The sequence below is a fragment of the Eretmochelys imbricata genome, chromosome 2 (genome assembly GCF_965152235.1).
Source record: "Eretmochelys imbricata isolate rEreImb1 chromosome 2, rEreImb1.hap1, whole genome shotgun sequence".
NCBI classification, from domain to species: Eukaryota; Metazoa; Chordata; order Testudines; family Cheloniidae; genus Eretmochelys; species Eretmochelys imbricata.
In genome coordinates this window covers 191,478,563-191,497,537 of record NC_135573.1, presented here as the reverse complement: position 1 = coordinate 191,497,537, position 18,975 = coordinate 191,478,563, and the positions used below count along the sequence as shown (strand labels likewise).

Genomic DNA, 18,975 nt, shown 5'->3' with positions numbered 1-18,975 from the left:
AAAAAGAGCAACAGGTTTTGTTCCCTTCCATCAGAGGCTGAATAGGTTGCCTCTGCAGCTCACCTAATTCCTTACATCAGAGGAGTGAGCGATAGTCTCAAACTGTGATACCTGCATTCATGTGTTTTATGCTAGGTTCCTAGTTCCTAATATTGCAAATGACTGCACATGGATGCATTTCTGCACCCCAAGGAGCCTCATTGAAGGCAATGGAGCTAGATGCAGGTACAGGGATGTGCCTGTGTATTGTGAGTTGCAGGACTGGGTCCTAGTCTGCCAGGCTGGCCTTTAGTAACACAGTTCTAATGAAGGAAGTGGCTGGGTTAGTGCGTTTGACTATAATTTCCCCAGATCAGATGAAATTGAATTCCCCTTTGTGTTTCAGGCGAATACTTCACAGGGATTTAAAAGCCAAGAATATTTTTTTGAAAAATAACCTTCTTAAAATTGGTAAGATTTTCTTACTTTCTTAGATGACTTTTAGTACTATAGAAAATTCCATCACAGATGTTATAAGTATGTAGATTTAAATTAGATGGTATCTAGAGGTGTCTAATACACTATATCTTTTTTGTTGTATAGTTCTAAAACTATGGTAATGTCTAGTTTTGTGTATGGCTTTTTAACTTGGGGATGTCAACTTTTCATGCACAAGCATTTGAAAAACAAAAGGATATCTTAAGGCATTATTTTATTTTGAACTTGATCTAGACTTGAGAAACGATGTATATCTTTTGTATAGAAGATTCATGACCAATTGATTTTTCTCCATGTTTGAAAAATCATTGCAAGTTTTCCTTGTAAAATCATTTTATGTCCTTATGAACATTCATTATAGATAATTAAAATGTGCATAGAATTTAGTCTCCAGCCTTTTCTAATAGTTATTTGTATTTATAATAGTTATTTCCACCCATTACACCCTAGATTTACTAATCTTTATATAAACTGGTTCTTTTTCATTTCAAAATGAAATATTTGTAGGAACATATTGCGAAGTCCTGTCAAGACACTAGAACTGAGAAAACTCTGGTCTCTCTTATTTTTATAATATGCAGATGTCTTATTTTCAAAGATTGTACAATATTAACATTAATAAAATAATGCCCCTTTTCAAAATCTTTTCTGCTGAAATAATTGCAAAAGCAATAACTTTTCCCCCCTCATAAAACAGTTCTTGTCTTTTCTGTATAAGGGCATATGTTCGTGCACTGCATCTGTTTTATTCCCCTTTGTAAGGGGGATAGGTGTACTGACTCTTATACTCAGTATGTTTGTGTCAGTCACAGCCATATTGTTAGTTAAATTTATTAGTAATTTTTCTTTACTTCTTCTAAACATTCTTTTATATGAATATCATGGTAATGAAAGGTTCCAGACTGATATTGTAGCAATTTGATCTAAACTAATCTCTGATTTTCTACTGCACCCATCACCATGGTGACGAGGTGTCGAAATCCTCTATTTAAAAGGTACAGCGTGCATAGGCATCAGCAGTGCAAAATTCTCCACACTGCCTAGACAATATGCCTTGGCCTTGAACTGTAGGAATCACATCAACAGGGGAGACAAAGTTTATTCTCCATTCCCTTTCAATCCTTAGCATCTCTGCTGAGAGTATAAGCAACGTTGCCAGTTAGTGCTGCTTTCTGTGAGATGTATGGACATTAATCCATGGGGGAAAGGACTGACTCTGTCAAATCAATTTATAATATACCAGACAGCCATAAGATGGAAAAAACTTCTGTTTACTATTAGCTTTGGCTGCATTTGAATCAACAGTGTAGAAGTGAAAAGTTCTCATTACCAATACTCTGATCCATTCAATTACCCCAATTTTTGTGTTTCAAGAGGCAGATCTTTGTTGATAATTGTCATAGCTCCACTGATTTCAGCAGAGTTATGAGAATTCATACCAGCTGAGGATCTGGCCTCAAATTTTTTAAATAATATTAAATTATAAAATGTTATATTAAAGACACTCAAAGTAAGTTTAGAGTTCCTGATTTGATTTTTAGTCTAGATTTTCTTACCTACCTAGTATTTTTTTTAAAAAAATACAATTTTATTTTAAGGGGACTTCGGAGTTTCTCGTCTCTTGATGGGATCGTGTGATCTGGCAACTACGTTTACTGGGACACCTTACTACATGAGCCCAGAGGCACTGAAACATCAAGGTTATGACACAAAATCTGACATTTGGTGAGTGGGCAACATGCTGTTTGGACTGGAGTATTCATTTCTTTGTAATGAGCAAGTCAATTAAAATGCATTGGTTTTCTAGGTCACCATCTATTTGCTTGTATTATGTGCTTGCTATTTTTTTCTTTAAAAATTTTTTGGAATACAAAAGAAGTCAGGGCCACCTGGTTAGAATGCTTGACTACTCCATTAGAACTATTCAAAGGCATTTATTTCAGTTCATAGCTATGTTGCAATTTGGAGCTTTGTTCCTCATGTTTAGAAGTGAGTAGGCTGTTGTCATAGGACGAGCTGGGCCTTTAAGGGGAAGATCAGGCGCAGCCTCTGCCAGTACCTGTCTTTTCTTCCAGGTCAAGGAACTTGGTGGAGAAGGATCAGGTGATCATAGACCAGGAGCAAGGCCAGTTGGGAAGGGGGAGACAGGATAAAAGACAGGTTCCGTTCATTGGTGAGAGAAGTAAAAGGAGAGCAGCAGCTTGTTGTTAGGCTTTTCAGTGACTGGAATCTGGGAAAGGACCAATAATGGTTCCCCTTGCAAGGGCACCAGGAAGATCCTGTTAGGGGCTTGATTGAAGAAGCCTGGAAAGGGTACGGGGAGGAAGGAAACAGTAGGAGGTAGTCCTTGGATCCATGAAATAGAAATTTGTAGTGTGAGGACAGACAGATGCTTTGCACCACAGGGTCCTACGGTCAGATCCTAGAGTGGTGGGAGAGCTTGGGCTCACCTATTGTGTCACTGAGGGCTTGGCTACACTTGCAAGTTAGAGCACATTAAGTCAGTCCCGGACATCCTAACTCCTGAGGTGTCCACACTGGCAAGGCATGTAGGGCGCTTGGACTCTGCGGCTGGAGCGCCCCTGGTAATCCACCTTCACGAGAAGCATAGAGTTTGCTCCGCCCTGGCTGAAATGCCGGGGTGTCAGTGTGGGCGACGTGTTGCATTACTGTGCTGTGATTGGACTCCGGAAACATCCCATAATCCCTTGAAGTCAAGTGGCCACTCCGGTCATTGTTTTGAACTCGGCTGCAAGCATGCGGATATCCCCTTTCAAAGCTCTGTTTCTGACAGCCAGCTTGCTTATCTGCTCTGGGACACAAAGCAAACCATTACTGTGGAATGCTCCTGCTGCAGAGGCAGGCATTTGTGCCTGTGTCTGAGAGAGAGAGGTGGGGGTGGGGGCTGGTGTCGGGGTTTCCCCCTTCCCCCTGCCGCTGTCTGAACTTACAAGACAGCTTGCTGACACTCTCTGCCCCCCAAAACACACTGTCTCTCCCTCCACGTACACACTACACACTCCCTGTCAATCTCCACTCTCCCATTTGAAAAGCATGCTGCAGCCACTTGCACACTAGGATAGCTACCACAATGCACTGCTCTCTGTGGTGTTGCAAGAGCTGCTAATGTGGCATGCCACTGCCCTTGCAGCTGACAGTGTGAACACACGTCAGCGCTTTCCCTGCTGCTGTCTCCGAGAGTTGGTTTAACTCCCGGCGCTCTACATCTGCAAGTGTAGCCATAGCCTCATAAGTGGTGGGAAAAACCACAGTGCCCAAGGTTGAAGAGCTTTATGAGCCCCTGAGATAAAGGGCAAAGGACCAAGTCGAGATACTTAAGCCTAAGTGGTGAAGGACTTTGGCTAAAGGGTATGTAGAAACCCCTGCAGACAAAGGGAAATAGTTTTGGTTTGGGGACTTTTATTTGCTGTGGAATGGTAGGATTCTTGATTTGGCCAAATCACCCTACCAGCCCAAGGGAAACCTCCAGGGGAGGTTTCAGAGTAGCAGCCGTGTTAGTCTGTATGCGCAAAAAGAAAAGGAGTACTTGTGGCACCTTAGAGACCAACAAATTTATTTGAGCATAAGCTTTCGTGAGCTACAGCTCACTTCATCGGATGCGCATCTGATGAAGTGAGCTGTAGCTCACGAAAGCTTATGCTCAAATAAATTTGTTAGTCTCTAAAGTGCCCCAAGTGCTCCAGGGGAGGGAAACTGAGACACAATAGGGAAACAGAGGCAGTGGCACGCACTTGACACCAGAGAGGTAAGCACACCCTCACAGTCATCTGTCGTAGACAATAGTTTATCATTTTCTTGCTATTCTAAAAATATTTGTAAGCGACTTACTGTCTCATATTCTAAAATGGCCATTACCTTCCCAAAGAATGTAGTATTTCTTTAAAAAAGGGACTTGTTTGTTTTTTGTGGGCACATGTATCTGAGTGATTGCTTTTTTTTAATATTCCAAATCAGAAAATTCTCTGTATAAGACTTTGAATGCTGGAGTGCAGTTTTATTACTGAATTACTTGGAATCCCTAAAGATTTATGCCACCTTTTACTCCAGTCCTTCTCAGATATATTGGTGGCACCTGGGGACAGTTCTAAATATTGAGAACAGATCACCAAACTTTTAGACACTAGTAACATTTACTATTATTCACAGGCAATATACTGTAATATTCAGCTTGTGTCAAGGGATGAGTCAGGAATCTCGTCTCATGCTTCCTGTAGCTGAACTGAGAAAGATTTTATGTCAGATTCTCCACTTTAATCTGGGCTCAACGCTATGAAAGTGTCATTCCATTCAATAAAAAATATTGAGAGGGATTTCAAAAGATGTGGGAAATAACTCATTCAGCCCACAGTGAAATCCTTTTCAAGCCATGAATTATAGTTGTTGTTACTGAGTTGCCATAAGGAGTATTTTATTTTCTTGCAATATGAGCAGTTTTATCAGTGCAGCTTTCAGTACATTAAATATAAAGAAAGTGGGACAAATTCTATTCATAACTACATCTATGCAATCCCTCTGATGTCGTTGGGGTTGTAGATGGCTAAATGAGAGCAGAAATTGCTCCAGTATATTGATATAGTATCTGTTGATTACATTTCCTTATGGTAAAGCACCAAACCACACAAAACGGAACCATCACAAGCAATAACTTTATTCTAGATATTTTACTTCAAATATTTCATGGTACTTTTCAGATCTAGTCTTTAAAGGCTGTCTTCTACACAGGATGCGTACTCTTCGGTCTTGTGCTCCCAGTGCAAGAGATGACAGAACTCCTATAACTCAAAACTTTTCCGCTGTCTGAGGTAGGGCTACTGAAGATCCACATGTACCATCAAATACCAGAACCTCAGCCCTAAGTAACTTCTCATCAGCTCCTTGTTAGTCAAGAAAGCTGAGATCAGATCCCATCAACCATCATTGCTCCAATTCTACTTTGATCTGTGACAGGTTTTGAATTTCTTCTGTTGGTTCCCTCAACCCTTCAGTTAGTCTTTTAATACCGCATCTGTTTTTTATGTGTGCATCTGCTCATTCTTACACACTTGAGGCTACGTGGCCCTGAAATGCTGGCCTGGGTGTTAGCTTTAGATTCTACTTGTTAGTCAGTTTGTTTGGGAACCCTTCTTCACGTGCCACTGAATTGTTAATTTGGTTCCTGCACTTCATATTTTGAGTTGACATTTTTCAGTGCTTTATGTATGAAACTTTAACACATTAAGTTCCAACAACAATACTTAATTTGCCATTCTTTTTCACAGCTTTGATGCATTGAGGTTTTGTGTCCAGACCTTAAAACGCGTTGAGACTTGGAGATGTTGTATCCTATTTTGTTTCTGATGCTTCTGAATGTTTCTTTCTAGATCCAGGCTGAAGCTTCTGGATGTTCAATTCAGATATATTTTCCTTTCAATCTACCTTGTGATCCAAGATGCCATCATTCCTCTCATTGCCAATAATGAAAGATCAAGAGTTTTAAAAAGTGTGAATGTGACAGAAAGGTTTCACTAACCGGCAAGTGTGACTACTGCATTTTTGAATGAGCTTGCTCTGCCCTTGCATTCTATATTGATAAGTTGTTGAAGACACTTCACACCTCTCTCCCCTTGTCCAGGAACTCAAGAAAAAAAGTACAATTTGCCCTAAAATACCATTGACTGTACTTCCCTGTCCCCACAATAGAGTGTGATGGTGGATGTGGCTATGCCTGGCGGGGAGACCTTTATTCTAAAACCCAATGTCACCTTTATTTATCTGAGGCTGGATAGAAGACTGATTCCATCCAAGTTAATTTGACAGCTATTTTGACCTTTCATGAACTAGTAATTGAAGGTAGATCAGTATTTCTGTGCAGACCCTTATCATCAGGTTAGTGCAAGCTTTGACACATTTGAGGGCCAAAGTCCACTAATGTGGTTCTGACAAAGATGATGAAAACTCCTTTTGAACCATTCAGTATATGAGGAGCTTTTTTTTTTTTTTATGGAAGCTCATTTTCCTAGGGATAGTTATTTCAGCTCATAGATCTGCTTTATACTATATTTTACAAGTATACAGTGGTGTTACAGACTCATCCTACATTCCTTCCAAAGATGATGGTAGGCTCACTAATGTAGAAACCTATCATCCTGCTAACATCTTCCCATGACTGCATATCTTTCATGTATCTTCTCCTCAAATTTGATGTTCAGATATCCTTTGGTTTCTACTTATTGTGAACTAAAGACCTTAGAAAGCCCACCCAGATTTTCCTTTCTTTTGGCAATGAATCATTAAGCACTGCTGTCTTGAACGAGTCATGTTTATGTGACTGTAAGATTGTATTCTGGCAGGCCTGGAGACAGGTTCCATTTCAGGACACATGCTAGGCAAGATATGTACATTTGCAAAGCTCTGTTGTTAAGATTCAGCCTGTAGAGAAGAACTTCAGTTTGGTTTCTAAGTACTACAGAACCCATCCTAGTCCTTAGAATCTCTTTTTTTTTTTTTGGAATATTTTTTATATAAAGCTTTGTTTTATGAGGACTCATCCTTAATGCTTTGTCACTTTTCACCTTTTGTTCCTTTTTTTTTTTTTTCAAATTAAAAAAGGCAAAAAAAAAAAGTGCTCTAGGAGTGAATGGGACAAGGTCAAAATAGAAATATTAGCCCACTGCTGGCTGACAAATAGTGTTGTCCAAAAATAAAAGTGAACTCAAGTAATTCTACAGCAAAGGAGAAAAATAATCTATAGAAAAACTGCCATCTGTTTAACAAATAAGATGGATGCCAGCTTAAAATAGTGCCAGCAATTCCTACATAATACTGTAAACAAGAAGGATGTTATAATCAAAAGCAACACTTGGGTCAAGCAAAATTAAAACATCCAAACTACTGGCATCATACTACTGTAATAAATTATTAAAAACTCTGAGAAATTCCAATCTAGATTTCATTAGGATAGAGCACAGAGATTGCTCTATTCAGAGGTTGTTTTCTACTTCATGGTGATATAACTGAGAAGCCATTACCAGTTCTAGGGTCTTGACCAAAAATAGAGAATTTGAGGTAGATTATTAATTACATAGAATATATCTGGATTAGGTCTGGGTTTATTTGACAATTGAATTTCTGCAGTTAGTTTTAAAATGGCAAGAATGACAATGCAGTATTGATAATTATGGTGACATTTTAGCAACAGTATGTGGGATAATCTATGGGAAGTACTCTTTTTGTATGAAACTTACAGCAAATAAGGTGTAAGCAACCTGTTTTTGGTAACGTGTGCTTGGCATATTTTGCAAATGAAATACATTAATCAACTAGAATTTGTATATCTTTTCCAAGATGCATAATTTTTCACATATTGTCCTGAGGGAAGTCCAGAACAACAGACAGGCAAACATGAAAGCTTTGTACAACTGTCTGTTCGTGGTTAGGTTCAGACCTGAAACGCTGGCAAGGTTTTATTCAGTTTTGAGCAAAACTCAGGCCAAGTTTGGGGTACTAGGGAAAGGAGTTATCATTTTGGGTGTAAACTTAGTTGTTTTAATGGAATTCAACCAGAAATGAAGCAAAACTCTTATGGTTTTGTATGAATTACATTTTCTTTTTCTCTTTATGCCCAGAACTCAAATGTGAGATGTAAACCCACACAGAACAATATTTTTAAAAAGATCATGTGAAACCCTGGAAACATTAAACTGTTGACCTTAGACTACTTCTACCACTGTTAAAAGAAGTCAGGATAGCAGAAGAGAATAAAGAACTCCTGTCAGTTGTATCACTGATGAATAGAAATGTCAGTTAAATTATAATAAATTGGGAAGGCCAGAAAAATGTGGGTTTTAGAAAGATTTTACGAATTAAAGGGAAATTTCTGAATCTAAATGATATTTCAGCATCCTGGGAGGCTGACTTTCTCTTGCATTTCACTGTGACGGTGAACTCCTAGCCCTGTTAAAGCCAATGGTAGTTCAGTTGAGCCAAGATCTTACTTTAAATCTTCAAATTATATCCTTAATTGGCATATCTAGATTCTTCATCAAAGTGACCTCTGGGAATCAAAAGAAGATGAAACAAGGTTAGTTCTCTACTGACTAAGTTGACCCTGTTTTTTTTCAGATGCTTTTTTTATTCGTTGTCTCCAGAAAATTCAACCATGTCAGCAAAAAACCAGGGTAAGAGGAGACATTTTGAGTAGAGGTCTTGTTCTTTGGCTGCCTGTTCATTCTCTGCACCTTTCTGACCTCAAATTTGATGAGTTGCATGGCCACTATTGGATCTTTGAAGCTGCAGTATACTTCATGACCTTAATGCAGCCATCTGTGAAAGAGGGGAAGAGGAAGGAACGATCTGTTTAGCTGTGGAATCTCCTACTCTCACTTTCACATAGTTTCTGAGCAGTGGCATACAAGGACACATAGAAGAGGTGAGCTCCATGTTCACCCTGTAAATCTTGCCCTTCACTCTGCCCTTTGCAGCAGAACTGGCCTAGTTCTGCTGTGAGGGGAACCCCACATAGTAGCAGGATTTGCACCAACTTGAATGAAAGAGGATTCAACACCCTTCAATTCTACATTATTTCTAATAGCTACATCTACTATACTTGCCTCTTTTAATGGTATTCAGTCCACACTTAGAATCATAGAATCATAGAATATCAGGGTTGGAAGGGACCTCAGGAGGTCATCTAGTCCAACCCCCTGCTCAAAGCAGGACCAATCCCCAATTAAATCATCCCAGCCAGGGCTTTGTCAAGCCTGACCTTAAAAACTTCTAAGGAAGGAGATTCTACCACCTCCCTAGGTAACGCATTCCAGTGTTTCACCACCCTCCTAGTGAAAAAGTTTTTCCTAATATCCAACCTAAACCTCCCCCACTGCAACTTGAGACCATTACTCCTTGTCCTGTCCTCTTCTACCACTGAGAATAGTCTAGAACCATCTTCTCTGGAACTACCTCTCAGGTAGTTGAAAGCAGCCATCAAATCCCCTCTCATTCTTCTCTTCTGCAGACTAAACAATCCCAGTTCCCTCAGCCTCTCCTCATAAGTCATGTGTTCCAGACCCCTAATCATTTTTGTTGCCCTTCGCTGGACTCTCTCCAATTTATCCACATCCTTCTTGTAGTGTGGGGCCCAAAACTGGACACAGTACTCCAGATGAGGCCTCACCAATGCCGAATAGAGGGGGACGATCACGTCCCTCCATCTTCTCGCTATGCCCCTACTTATACATCCCAAAATGCCATTGGCCTTCTTGGCAACAAGGGCACACTGCTGACTCATATCCAGCTTCTCGTCCACTGTCACTCCTAGGTCCTTTTCCGCAGAATTGCTGCCTAGCCATTCGGTCCCTAGTCTGTAGCGGTGCATTGGGTTCTTCCGTCCTAAGTGCAGGACCCTGCACTTATCCTTATTGAACCTCATCAGATTTCTTTTTGGCCCAATCTTCCAATTTGTCTAGGTCCCTCTGTATCCTATCCCTGCCCTCCAGCGTATCTACCACTCCTCCTAGTTTAGTATCATCCGCAAATTTGCTGAGAGTGCAATCCACACCATCCTGCAGAAAATTTATAAAGATATTGAACAAAACCGGCCCCAGGACCGACCTCTGGGACACTCCACTTGACACCAGCTGCCAACTAGACATGGAGCCATTGATCACTACCCGTTGAGCCCGACAATCTAGCCAACTTTCTACCCATCTTTATAGTGCATTCATCCAGCCCGTACTTCGTTAACTTGCTGACAAGAATACTGTGGGAGACCGTGTCAAAAGCTTTGCTAAAGTCAAGAAACACTACATCCACTGCTTTCCCTTCATCCATAGAACCAGTAATCTCATCATAGAAGGCGATTAGATTAGTCAGGCATGACCTTCCCTTGGTGAATCCATGCTGACTGTTCCTGATCACTTTCCTCTCATGTAAGTGCTTCCAGATTGATTCTTTGAGGACCTGCTCCATGATTTTTCCGGGGACTGAGGTGAGGCTGATTGGCCTGTAGTTCCCAGGATCCTCCTTCTTTCCTTTTTTAAAGATTGGCACTACATTAGCCTTTTTCCAGTCATCTGGGACTTCCCCCATTCGCCACGAGTTTTCAAAGATAATGGCCAATGGCTCTGCAATCACAGCCGCCAATTCCTTTAGCACTCTCGGATGCAACTCGTCCGGCCCCATGGACTTGTGCACGTCCAGCTTTTCTAAATAGTCCCTAACCACCTCTTTCTCCACAGAGGGTTGGCCATCTACTCCCCATGCTGTGATGCCCAGCGCAGCAGTCTGGGAGCTGACCTTGTTAGTGAAGACAGAGGCAAAAAAAGCATTGAGTACATTAGCTTTTTCCACATCCTCTGTCACTAGTTTGCCTCCCTCATTCAGTAAGGGGCCCACACTTTCCTTGGCTTTCTTCTTGTTGCCAACATACCTGAAGAAACCCTTCTTGTTACTCTTGACATCTCTTGCTAGCTGCAGCTCCAGGTGCGATTTGGCCCTCCTGATTTCATTCCTACATGCCCGAGCAATATTTTTATACTCTTCCCTGGTCATATGTCCAACCTTCCACTTCTTGTAAGCTTCTTTTTTATGTTTTAGATCGGCTAGGATTTCACCATTAAGCCAAGCTGGTCGCCTGCCATATTTACTATTCTTTCGACACATCGGGATGGTTTGTCCCTGTAACCTCAACAGGGATTCCTCGAAATACAGCCAGCTCTCCTGGACTCCTTTCCCCTTCATGTTAGTCCCCCAGGATATCCTACCCATCCGTTCCCTGAGGGAGTTGAAGTCTGCTTTCCTGAAGTCCAGGGTCCGTATCCTGCTGCTTACCTTTCTTCCCTGTGTCAGGATCCTGAACTCAACCAACTCATGGTCACTGGCTCCCAAATTCCCATCCACTTTTGCTTCCCCCACTAATTCTTCCCGGTTTGTGAGCAGCAGGTCAAGAAAAGCTCCCCCCCAGTTGGCTCCTCTAGCATTTGCACCAGAAAATTGTCCCCTACGTTTTCCAAAAACTTCCTCGATTGTCTATGCACCGCTGTATTGCTCTCCCAGCAGATATCAGGAAAATTAAAAAGAAAAGGAGTCCTTGTGGCACCTTAGAGACTAACCAATTTATTTGAGCATGAGCATGCATCTGATGAAGTGAGCTGTAGCTCACGAAAGCTCATGCTCAAATAAATTGGTTAGTCTCTAAGGTGCCACAAGGACTCCTTTTCTTTTTACGAATACAGACTAACACGGCTGTTACTCTGAAACCAGGAAAATTAAAGTCACCCATGAGAACCAGGGCGTGCGATTTAGTAGCTTCTGCAAGTTGCCGGAAGAAAGCCTCATCCACTTCATCCCCCTAGTCCGGTGGTCTATAGCAGACTCCCACCACTACATCACTCTTGTTGCTCACACTTCTAAACTTAATCCAGAGACTCTCAGGTTTTTCTGCAGTTTCATACCGGAGCTCTGAGCAGTCATACTGCTCCCTTACATACAGTGCTACTCCCCCACCTTTTCTGCCCTGCCTGTCCTTCCTGAACAGTTTATAACCATCCATGACAGTACTCCAGTCATGTGAATTATCCCACCAAGTCTCTGTTATTCCAATCACGTCATAATTCCTTGACATCACCAGGACCTCCAGTTCTCCCTGCTTGTTTCCAAGGCTTTGTGCATTTGTATATAAGCACTTGAGATAACCTGCTGATCACCCCTCATTCTCAGTATGAGGCAGGAGCCCTCCCCTCACGGACGTTCCTGCTTGTGCTTCCTCCCGGTATCCCGCTTTCCCACTTACTTCAGGGCTTTGGTCTCCTTCCCCCGGTGAACCTAGTTTAAAGCCCTCCTCACTAGATTAGCCAGCCTGCTCGCAAAGATGCTCTTCCCTCTCTTCGTAAGGTGGAGCCCATCTCTGCCCAGCACTCCTCCTTCATGGAACACCATCCCATGGTCAAAGAATCCAAAGCCTTCTCTCCGACACCACCTGCGTAGCCATTCGTTGACTTCCATGATTCGACGGTCCCTACCCAGGCCTTTTCCTTCCACGGGGAGGATAGACGAGAACACCACTTGCACCTCAAACTCCTTTTTCCTTCTTCCGAGAGCCACGTAGTCCGCAGTGATCCGCTCAAGGTCATTCTTGGCAGTATCATTGGTGCCCACGTGGAGAAGCAGGAAGGGGTGGCGATCCAAGGGCTTGATGAGTCTCGGCAGTCTCTCCGTCACATTGCGAATCTTAGCCCCTGGCAAGCAGCAGACTTCTTTGTTTTCCCGGTCAGGGTGGCAGATAGATGACTCAGTCCCCCAGAGGAGAGATTCCCCGACCACCGCCACCTGCCTCCTTCTTGGGAGTGGTGGTCGTGGAACCCCCAACCTCAGGACAGTGCATCTCATGCCTTCCAACCAGCGGAGTCTCCTTCTGCTTTCTCCCCCCAGACGTATCATCTGGTCCACTCTCCGCAATGGTACCTGTGGAGAGAACATGAAAGCGGTTAGTTACCTGTGTCCGTGTTGCTGGAACCCGGACATTCCCCCTTCTTCTTCTGGAGGTCACATGTTGCCAAGCTTCTTCACTGGCCTCTTGGTTCCGCTGTGCAACCTGCTCTAAATCTTTAGAGCTTTGTGCCCATAGAAGCATATCCTGACTTTTGTCCAGAAAATCCTCAGATTCTCATATGCAACGCAGGGTCGTTATTTATTGCTCCAGACCTTCAATCTTCTCTTCCAATATGGAGACCAGCTTGCACTTTGTACAGACAAAGTCGCTTCTGTCCTGTGGAAGAAAGACAAACATGGCACATCCAGTGCAGGTCACAACAGCTGAACCCCCCCCTTCCATATCACTTTCCTACTATGAGCTTCCTCAGAGACGTTGGCAAGATGTAAGCCTCACTGGGCTCACTCCAGGCGAACTCCCAGGCAAACTCCTGCTGTGTGCTGCTCTGCTGTTCCCCGCGGCTCAGCTGGTTCGCCGCCGCTCAGCTGGTTCACAGAGCTCTGGCTATTTTTAATATTGTGATATTGATATTTTCTCAGGATTCACTTCCTAAAATTAGCTGAAGTAATTTAAAATGAAAATATCCTAATGGTAATCCAAGTTGGCAATCAAAACTTCTGGCATAAAAACTGCAATAATGGTTGGAGGAATGGGGCAGAAATGATTAGAAATGTAATTTTGTTGGAAACGGATTGGATTTTCATTCAGGGACCTAGTAAACTCTTTCCAAGAATTATATCAATAACTGAATTTTGTTTTCCTGAGCTAAGTTAATGTCCCTGTTACATTTAAAGCCTTTACCTTCGAATTCTTCTGTGTGATCTTGGCAGATTCTGACAGATGGTCTATGGAGTTCAGGTGTATTGGGCTCCACATGCATCCTGTCATGGGATTTTCATTTTAGCTTCACTTGTTTCTCTTTGTTTATGTTCCTGTCAGATTTTATTTTGTTAGTTTTTTTAAAAATTATTCATCTGAAGATGGGACTGAAGATGCACAGAAAAGGTGCATAATTGAGACTACAGCGATTCTAAAAAGTAGCAGTAGAATTTGTGTATTGTAGAGATTACTAATACTTGACATATGAAGCATTTTGTTTCTAATTAATTTGCATTTCTTGTTTCTTTTTATTGCACTGTTTCATTTTAATATTATGGCATTGCAGTACAGAAAGGCAAGGTTAAAGGCAAGATTCACCAAAACTCTTCCTAACCACTTTCCAAAAGACATGCAGAGAAACGTGCAGGGCTATGAAAAATAACACATGTTCTGCAAGTTTGTAGGGTAAGGGCTAGCATACAAGTGTTCGGTTCAAATAAACCACTCACGTATGTTGTCTAAACTGCACACACACAAACTGTTTTTGTTTGAAGTCCTATCCCTATGCTGGATCATGCAAAGCATACTTGTGTACTAAGGGGGTGTGTTCTATTTCATGTGCATGTGTGTGCCTTTAAAACTAGTGGCTATTTTATATGAGAATTAACAGAGAAGTGTAGACATTTTGGGTGTAATCAGGGCTTCACTGTCACTCTGTCAGGATGTAACTTTGTTACTTACATCAGACTTTCCTGTATAACAATGTAGTGCAGGAGTCCAGAGTCCATCTCTTTTGAGGTCAGGCTTATTACATGTCCCCTGCCGCACCAAAGACATATAGAAAGTTTTCTAAAGAAACAACTCTTCTATGCTTTAGAGCAGTGATTTTCAAACGTTTTAGGCAGCATACCCCCTTCCAAATAATGTAGTCTACTGCATACCCCCTTCTGAGATAGGGTCATAATATACCTATGATTAGATTGCCAAGACTTACTAAATAAAATGTGTTGTGTGCCATTACAGAATTTTTCTCACATATCCCATGATGAGAGCTCATGGACACCTAGGGTACACATACCCCAATTTGAAAACCACTGCTTTACAGTAACCTTCTACTCTTCTGATTATTTGAAATATAGTTGTATTTAAATAAACATTGTGGTCAAAGCAAAGATCACAGATTTCATATTCAGGTACAAATGGTAAGTCAGACAGGCAGATAGTGTAACTCAGGACAGCTCCAGTGAAGTCCTCTCCAGTGGCACCTCCCAGAAAAAAATTTCACAAGAAAAACTTCACAACCCATGTAAAGTGTGATATACGGAAACAATCTAACCAGATCTGGTGTTCTTTGAGTGGTCCTTACCTAGCTTTTAGGCAACTCTGGATGAGTAATAAGAATCTGCTGAAATGTAATCCACAATGCAGAAAATCCCAGTTTGGTCTCTGACTGATTGCCCAGATTATCCACAGACAGGGGCGGCTCTACCAATTTTGCCGCCCCAAGCAGTTGCCGCCGAATTGCTGCCACCGCTACAGTGGCGAAGCTGCTGCCAAATTGCCCCCGCGCCTGGAAGAGCGGCGGAGCTGCCGCCCAAAAGCGCCGGATTGCTGCCGTGGGACACGGACTGCCGCCCCATTCTCAATGCCGCCCCTAGCACCTGCTTGGAGAGCTGGTGCCTGGAGCCGGCCCTGTCCACAGATAAATACGCATAAAAATGAAAGAGTGCTTAGTACATTTTGCATGTTTTATTATTTCTTATATTAGAATACAGCAAGTTGTATACTTGGGAAAAGTCTTCGGAATTTTTATTTTTTGCCAGAGTTGTAGTTTGTGCAGCATTTCTGAAAGGCATGTATAGATAGATAGATAGAGATTGAGATTGTGATTAGTTTAAAGCATCTAAAGCTTGTTTTTTCTCTTTGTTCCCTTCCTTGTCTCCAGTAAATTTGGAAAGAGAAGAACCAAAGGCTGACTGAGCTGGCACTGTCATTTCATTCATTTGAGCTTTAGGTCCAAGCATACAATCCGGTGTCAGATACCCCAGAGTTGTTAGCATGCTGATTACTTTGCATTCCAAAAAAGTTTGGGTATAGTACAATAATTGCTTAATAACGTCAGTGCTTTTTCATTATCTCTGATGTAGTCTTCTAATTGTTCTTAATGATACCTATTTCCCTTCCTAAGAATAATGGGCCAAATCCTCAGCTTATGTAAATCGGTGTAGCTCCATTGAGATCAATGCAGCTATACCTATTTACATGAGCTGAGGATCTGGGGAGGCTGCTTCATGTGCCCCTACCCCCATGCCAACTTCCCAGATCTTTATCCTTCTACTGCACCCCACTCTGAAATCCTCCAGGCCCCTCCAAGCTTTGGCTTCTTCTCTTGCCACCCTTCCCCGTCTCCACTCCCCATCTCAGGCTATAAAACCCCAGGTCTCAGGCTCCTTTGCTCCCAGAAAAGCCCTCTGCAAGGTAGGGGTTGACACCTCTGAGGTACAAAAAAATGGGACATCCAGGATGATCCTGAGCCCATAAAACTGGACATCTGACAATGTATACTGAACACCCTGACAGATTTCCTGGGAAAGCTGGTGTGTGTACTGAGCACCCTTACGGATTTCCCAGGACAGCTACCTCAAAAAAAGGGATGATCCTGGGAAAACCTGAACAGGTGGCAATGTCTAATGTCACTCTACTCTAATGTCACTTCAATATCTTAGTACCTATTGGCTTTCCCCACTTCTCCCCAGCTTTCTGTGGCTCTTGTCCATCCCCCTCTCTCTGAGGTGTGCCAGGGTGAGTGGGATCTTTCTTCCCTGCCCCAAAACTCCTCAGAGGGAGGGGGATGAAAAGCAGGTAGAGAAATGTCCCATCAAGAAATGTCAGCTTGGCAGCTATGCTACATCATTAGCTGAGTGTGAGGACAGTATCTAAATTTCAAAAGATGTGGTTCTGTCACAGAATTTTGAATTGAAGAAGATTTGCAATTTCTACTGTAGAAATTATAGAAGGTTATAACTAGATTAATACAAATCCGGGATCATTAAAAAATGTTTTTTATAATAAATAGTTACCAGCATATGTAAAAAGCCTGTTTTACTTCCTTAAGACTTAGTTTAATGTAAGGGTTCAATTCATATAACTTTTTAAAGGTCCTAATCCTGCAAACCTTTATCACATAACTAGTCTTTACTATCACATGTAATCTCCTTGAAGTAAATAGGTCTACTCACCTGAGTAAGCATTTGTGGTATCTGGCCCTAAATAAATATAAAACACAAAATCCACTTAACTAATATTAGTCTTCAAATGTTCCTTCTAGTTATTTGAATTTGCCTCATGTACGTGAATGTTTTGGAAATTTTATATTGAAAGGAACTTCATTAGTTGGCCTAAAATAAATGATCCTCTGCTAATTGACAATCCACCCACACTCTGGAAAAGAGTGACAGTTCCTGAAAGCATATAAAACACTGTTCATTGCTTGGATTGTGTCCTTTTAGAGCTGCAAAGAGAGTTTTGTTTTTACATTTCCTAAGATGAATAAAAGAAATATTTTTCTGAAGTACTCTACTGAAGTACATGTTGTTTTCTTGTGATCCTTAGTCTTTAGTTTACTGAATTCCCCCTACACAAATCCCAGCATGTTGGAGGATATCTGCTAAACACCGTAGAGCAGAGCTTTTCAACCTTTTCCCATTTGCGGACTCCTAACATTTTTTGAAGGGTGGTGTGAACCCCTTTGGAAATCTTAGACATAGTGTGCGGATCCCTAGAGGTCCATGGCCACAGGCTGAGAACCACTGCTGTAGAGTATTGTGAGAAATTTGAAATGCTTTAAATATCGGGGCTCATTGGTCAACATAATGGCAGATGAAATAGAACTTTGATAAATATAACGTATATTGGCAATCAGCTATTCTGTGCTGCTTATAAAAGCTAATGAGTTCTGAACTTGCATGCCCGCCCCCCCCCCCCCCGATGGAAATGACAGATGCAGACCCTGTCTTGAGGAGCTTACAATTGTTGGGTGAGAAGGTTACAATAAATAATTTTTCTAGAGAGAGACAAGTATGTCAGGAAATTATTCTTCTTCAGAATTCCTTGTGCTATCAAACTGATAGAGTGCTCCACAAAGTTACTGGAATTTTGATTTTCTGTTTTTTGAGTGTTTAATTGAAATGTCAATTTTGGCCTCACTACCTTAAAAACACTGTAGCAGAGGTTGGAAAGATCCACAGAAGAGCAAGAACAAAGGGTTAAAAATACAACAGTACTTACATATGAAGACAAGACTGATAAAGCTTGGATTATTTATTCTGCAAAGCAGAAGGATCAGAGGGATGTTGACTGTGATTGTGAAAGGTATAGTGAAAACTGATCAGGCTCTTTTCTATGTGATCAAATAATATGAGCATAAGGGGCCATTCTATGAAATTAATGTGCATCACATTTACAAAAATGAAATGGTACTTTACACAGCTAGCAAACCTATAAATTTCACTAACACAAAAGGTCATCAAACCAAATCTCTGGCTGGATAATTTTATGACCACTAATAATATTAGTAGCTATTCCAGCTAAGATTATAAAAGTAATCAAATTATATGCTTCAAGGCATAAACTGATTGCTTATGGTAATCAGGAATAGATTTCCCTTCCCCATGTGCAGCAATGCACAGATAGCTGAATGCATCCGGGTGTCTTTTTCATCTTACTCTGAAGCCTCAGGTGTGGGTAGGATACTGGACTAAATAGATAAATGCACTGACCTGATATGGCAAATCTTATGTTCCTGATGGCACCTTAAGCAATTTCAGGTGCCAAAATCTGCAGCTTCAAAACAGATTGTATCTGCAAAAGCCAGCTGCAACACATTGCCTGTCAGATTGGGATTCTCCCTTCTTTTCCTTCCCACTGCCTGCTTTCATTTCTGTTACAGTTTCAGATACCATGTATATATGCACTTCTGTGTATAATGTGTGTGTGTACCTGTGTTGAGAGAACATTTCCTCACGTAACAATTGTCTTGCCTCCTAGTTTGACCTTCTAAAAGACTATCAGCATAAATACTTCTTTACTCTATTAATATTCACTGTTTTGGGGGATATGGGAGGTGCTAGGTACCCAACACTTTTGGAAATCAGGCACTCATTTAGGTGCTTAAATATGGAGTGAGCATAACT

The 18,975-nt window shown here is 41.5% G+C and overlaps 1 protein-coding gene across 1 annotated transcript in view; it reads left to right on the top strand.

The window, feature by feature from the left end:
• The window catches only part of NEK11 (NIMA related kinase 11), a 90,471-nt gene that overhangs the window by 56,468 nt on the left and 15,028 nt on the right, over nucleotides 1–18,975 (top strand). Inside the window, exons 5-6 of the mRNA XM_077809294.1 lie at nucleotides 386–450; nucleotides 2,076–2,202. Of these exons, the coding sequence (XP_077665420.1) occupies nucleotides 386–450; nucleotides 2,076–2,202 (192 nt within the window). The remainder of the gene's footprint in view (nucleotides 1–385; nucleotides 451–2,075; nucleotides 2,203–18,975) is intronic.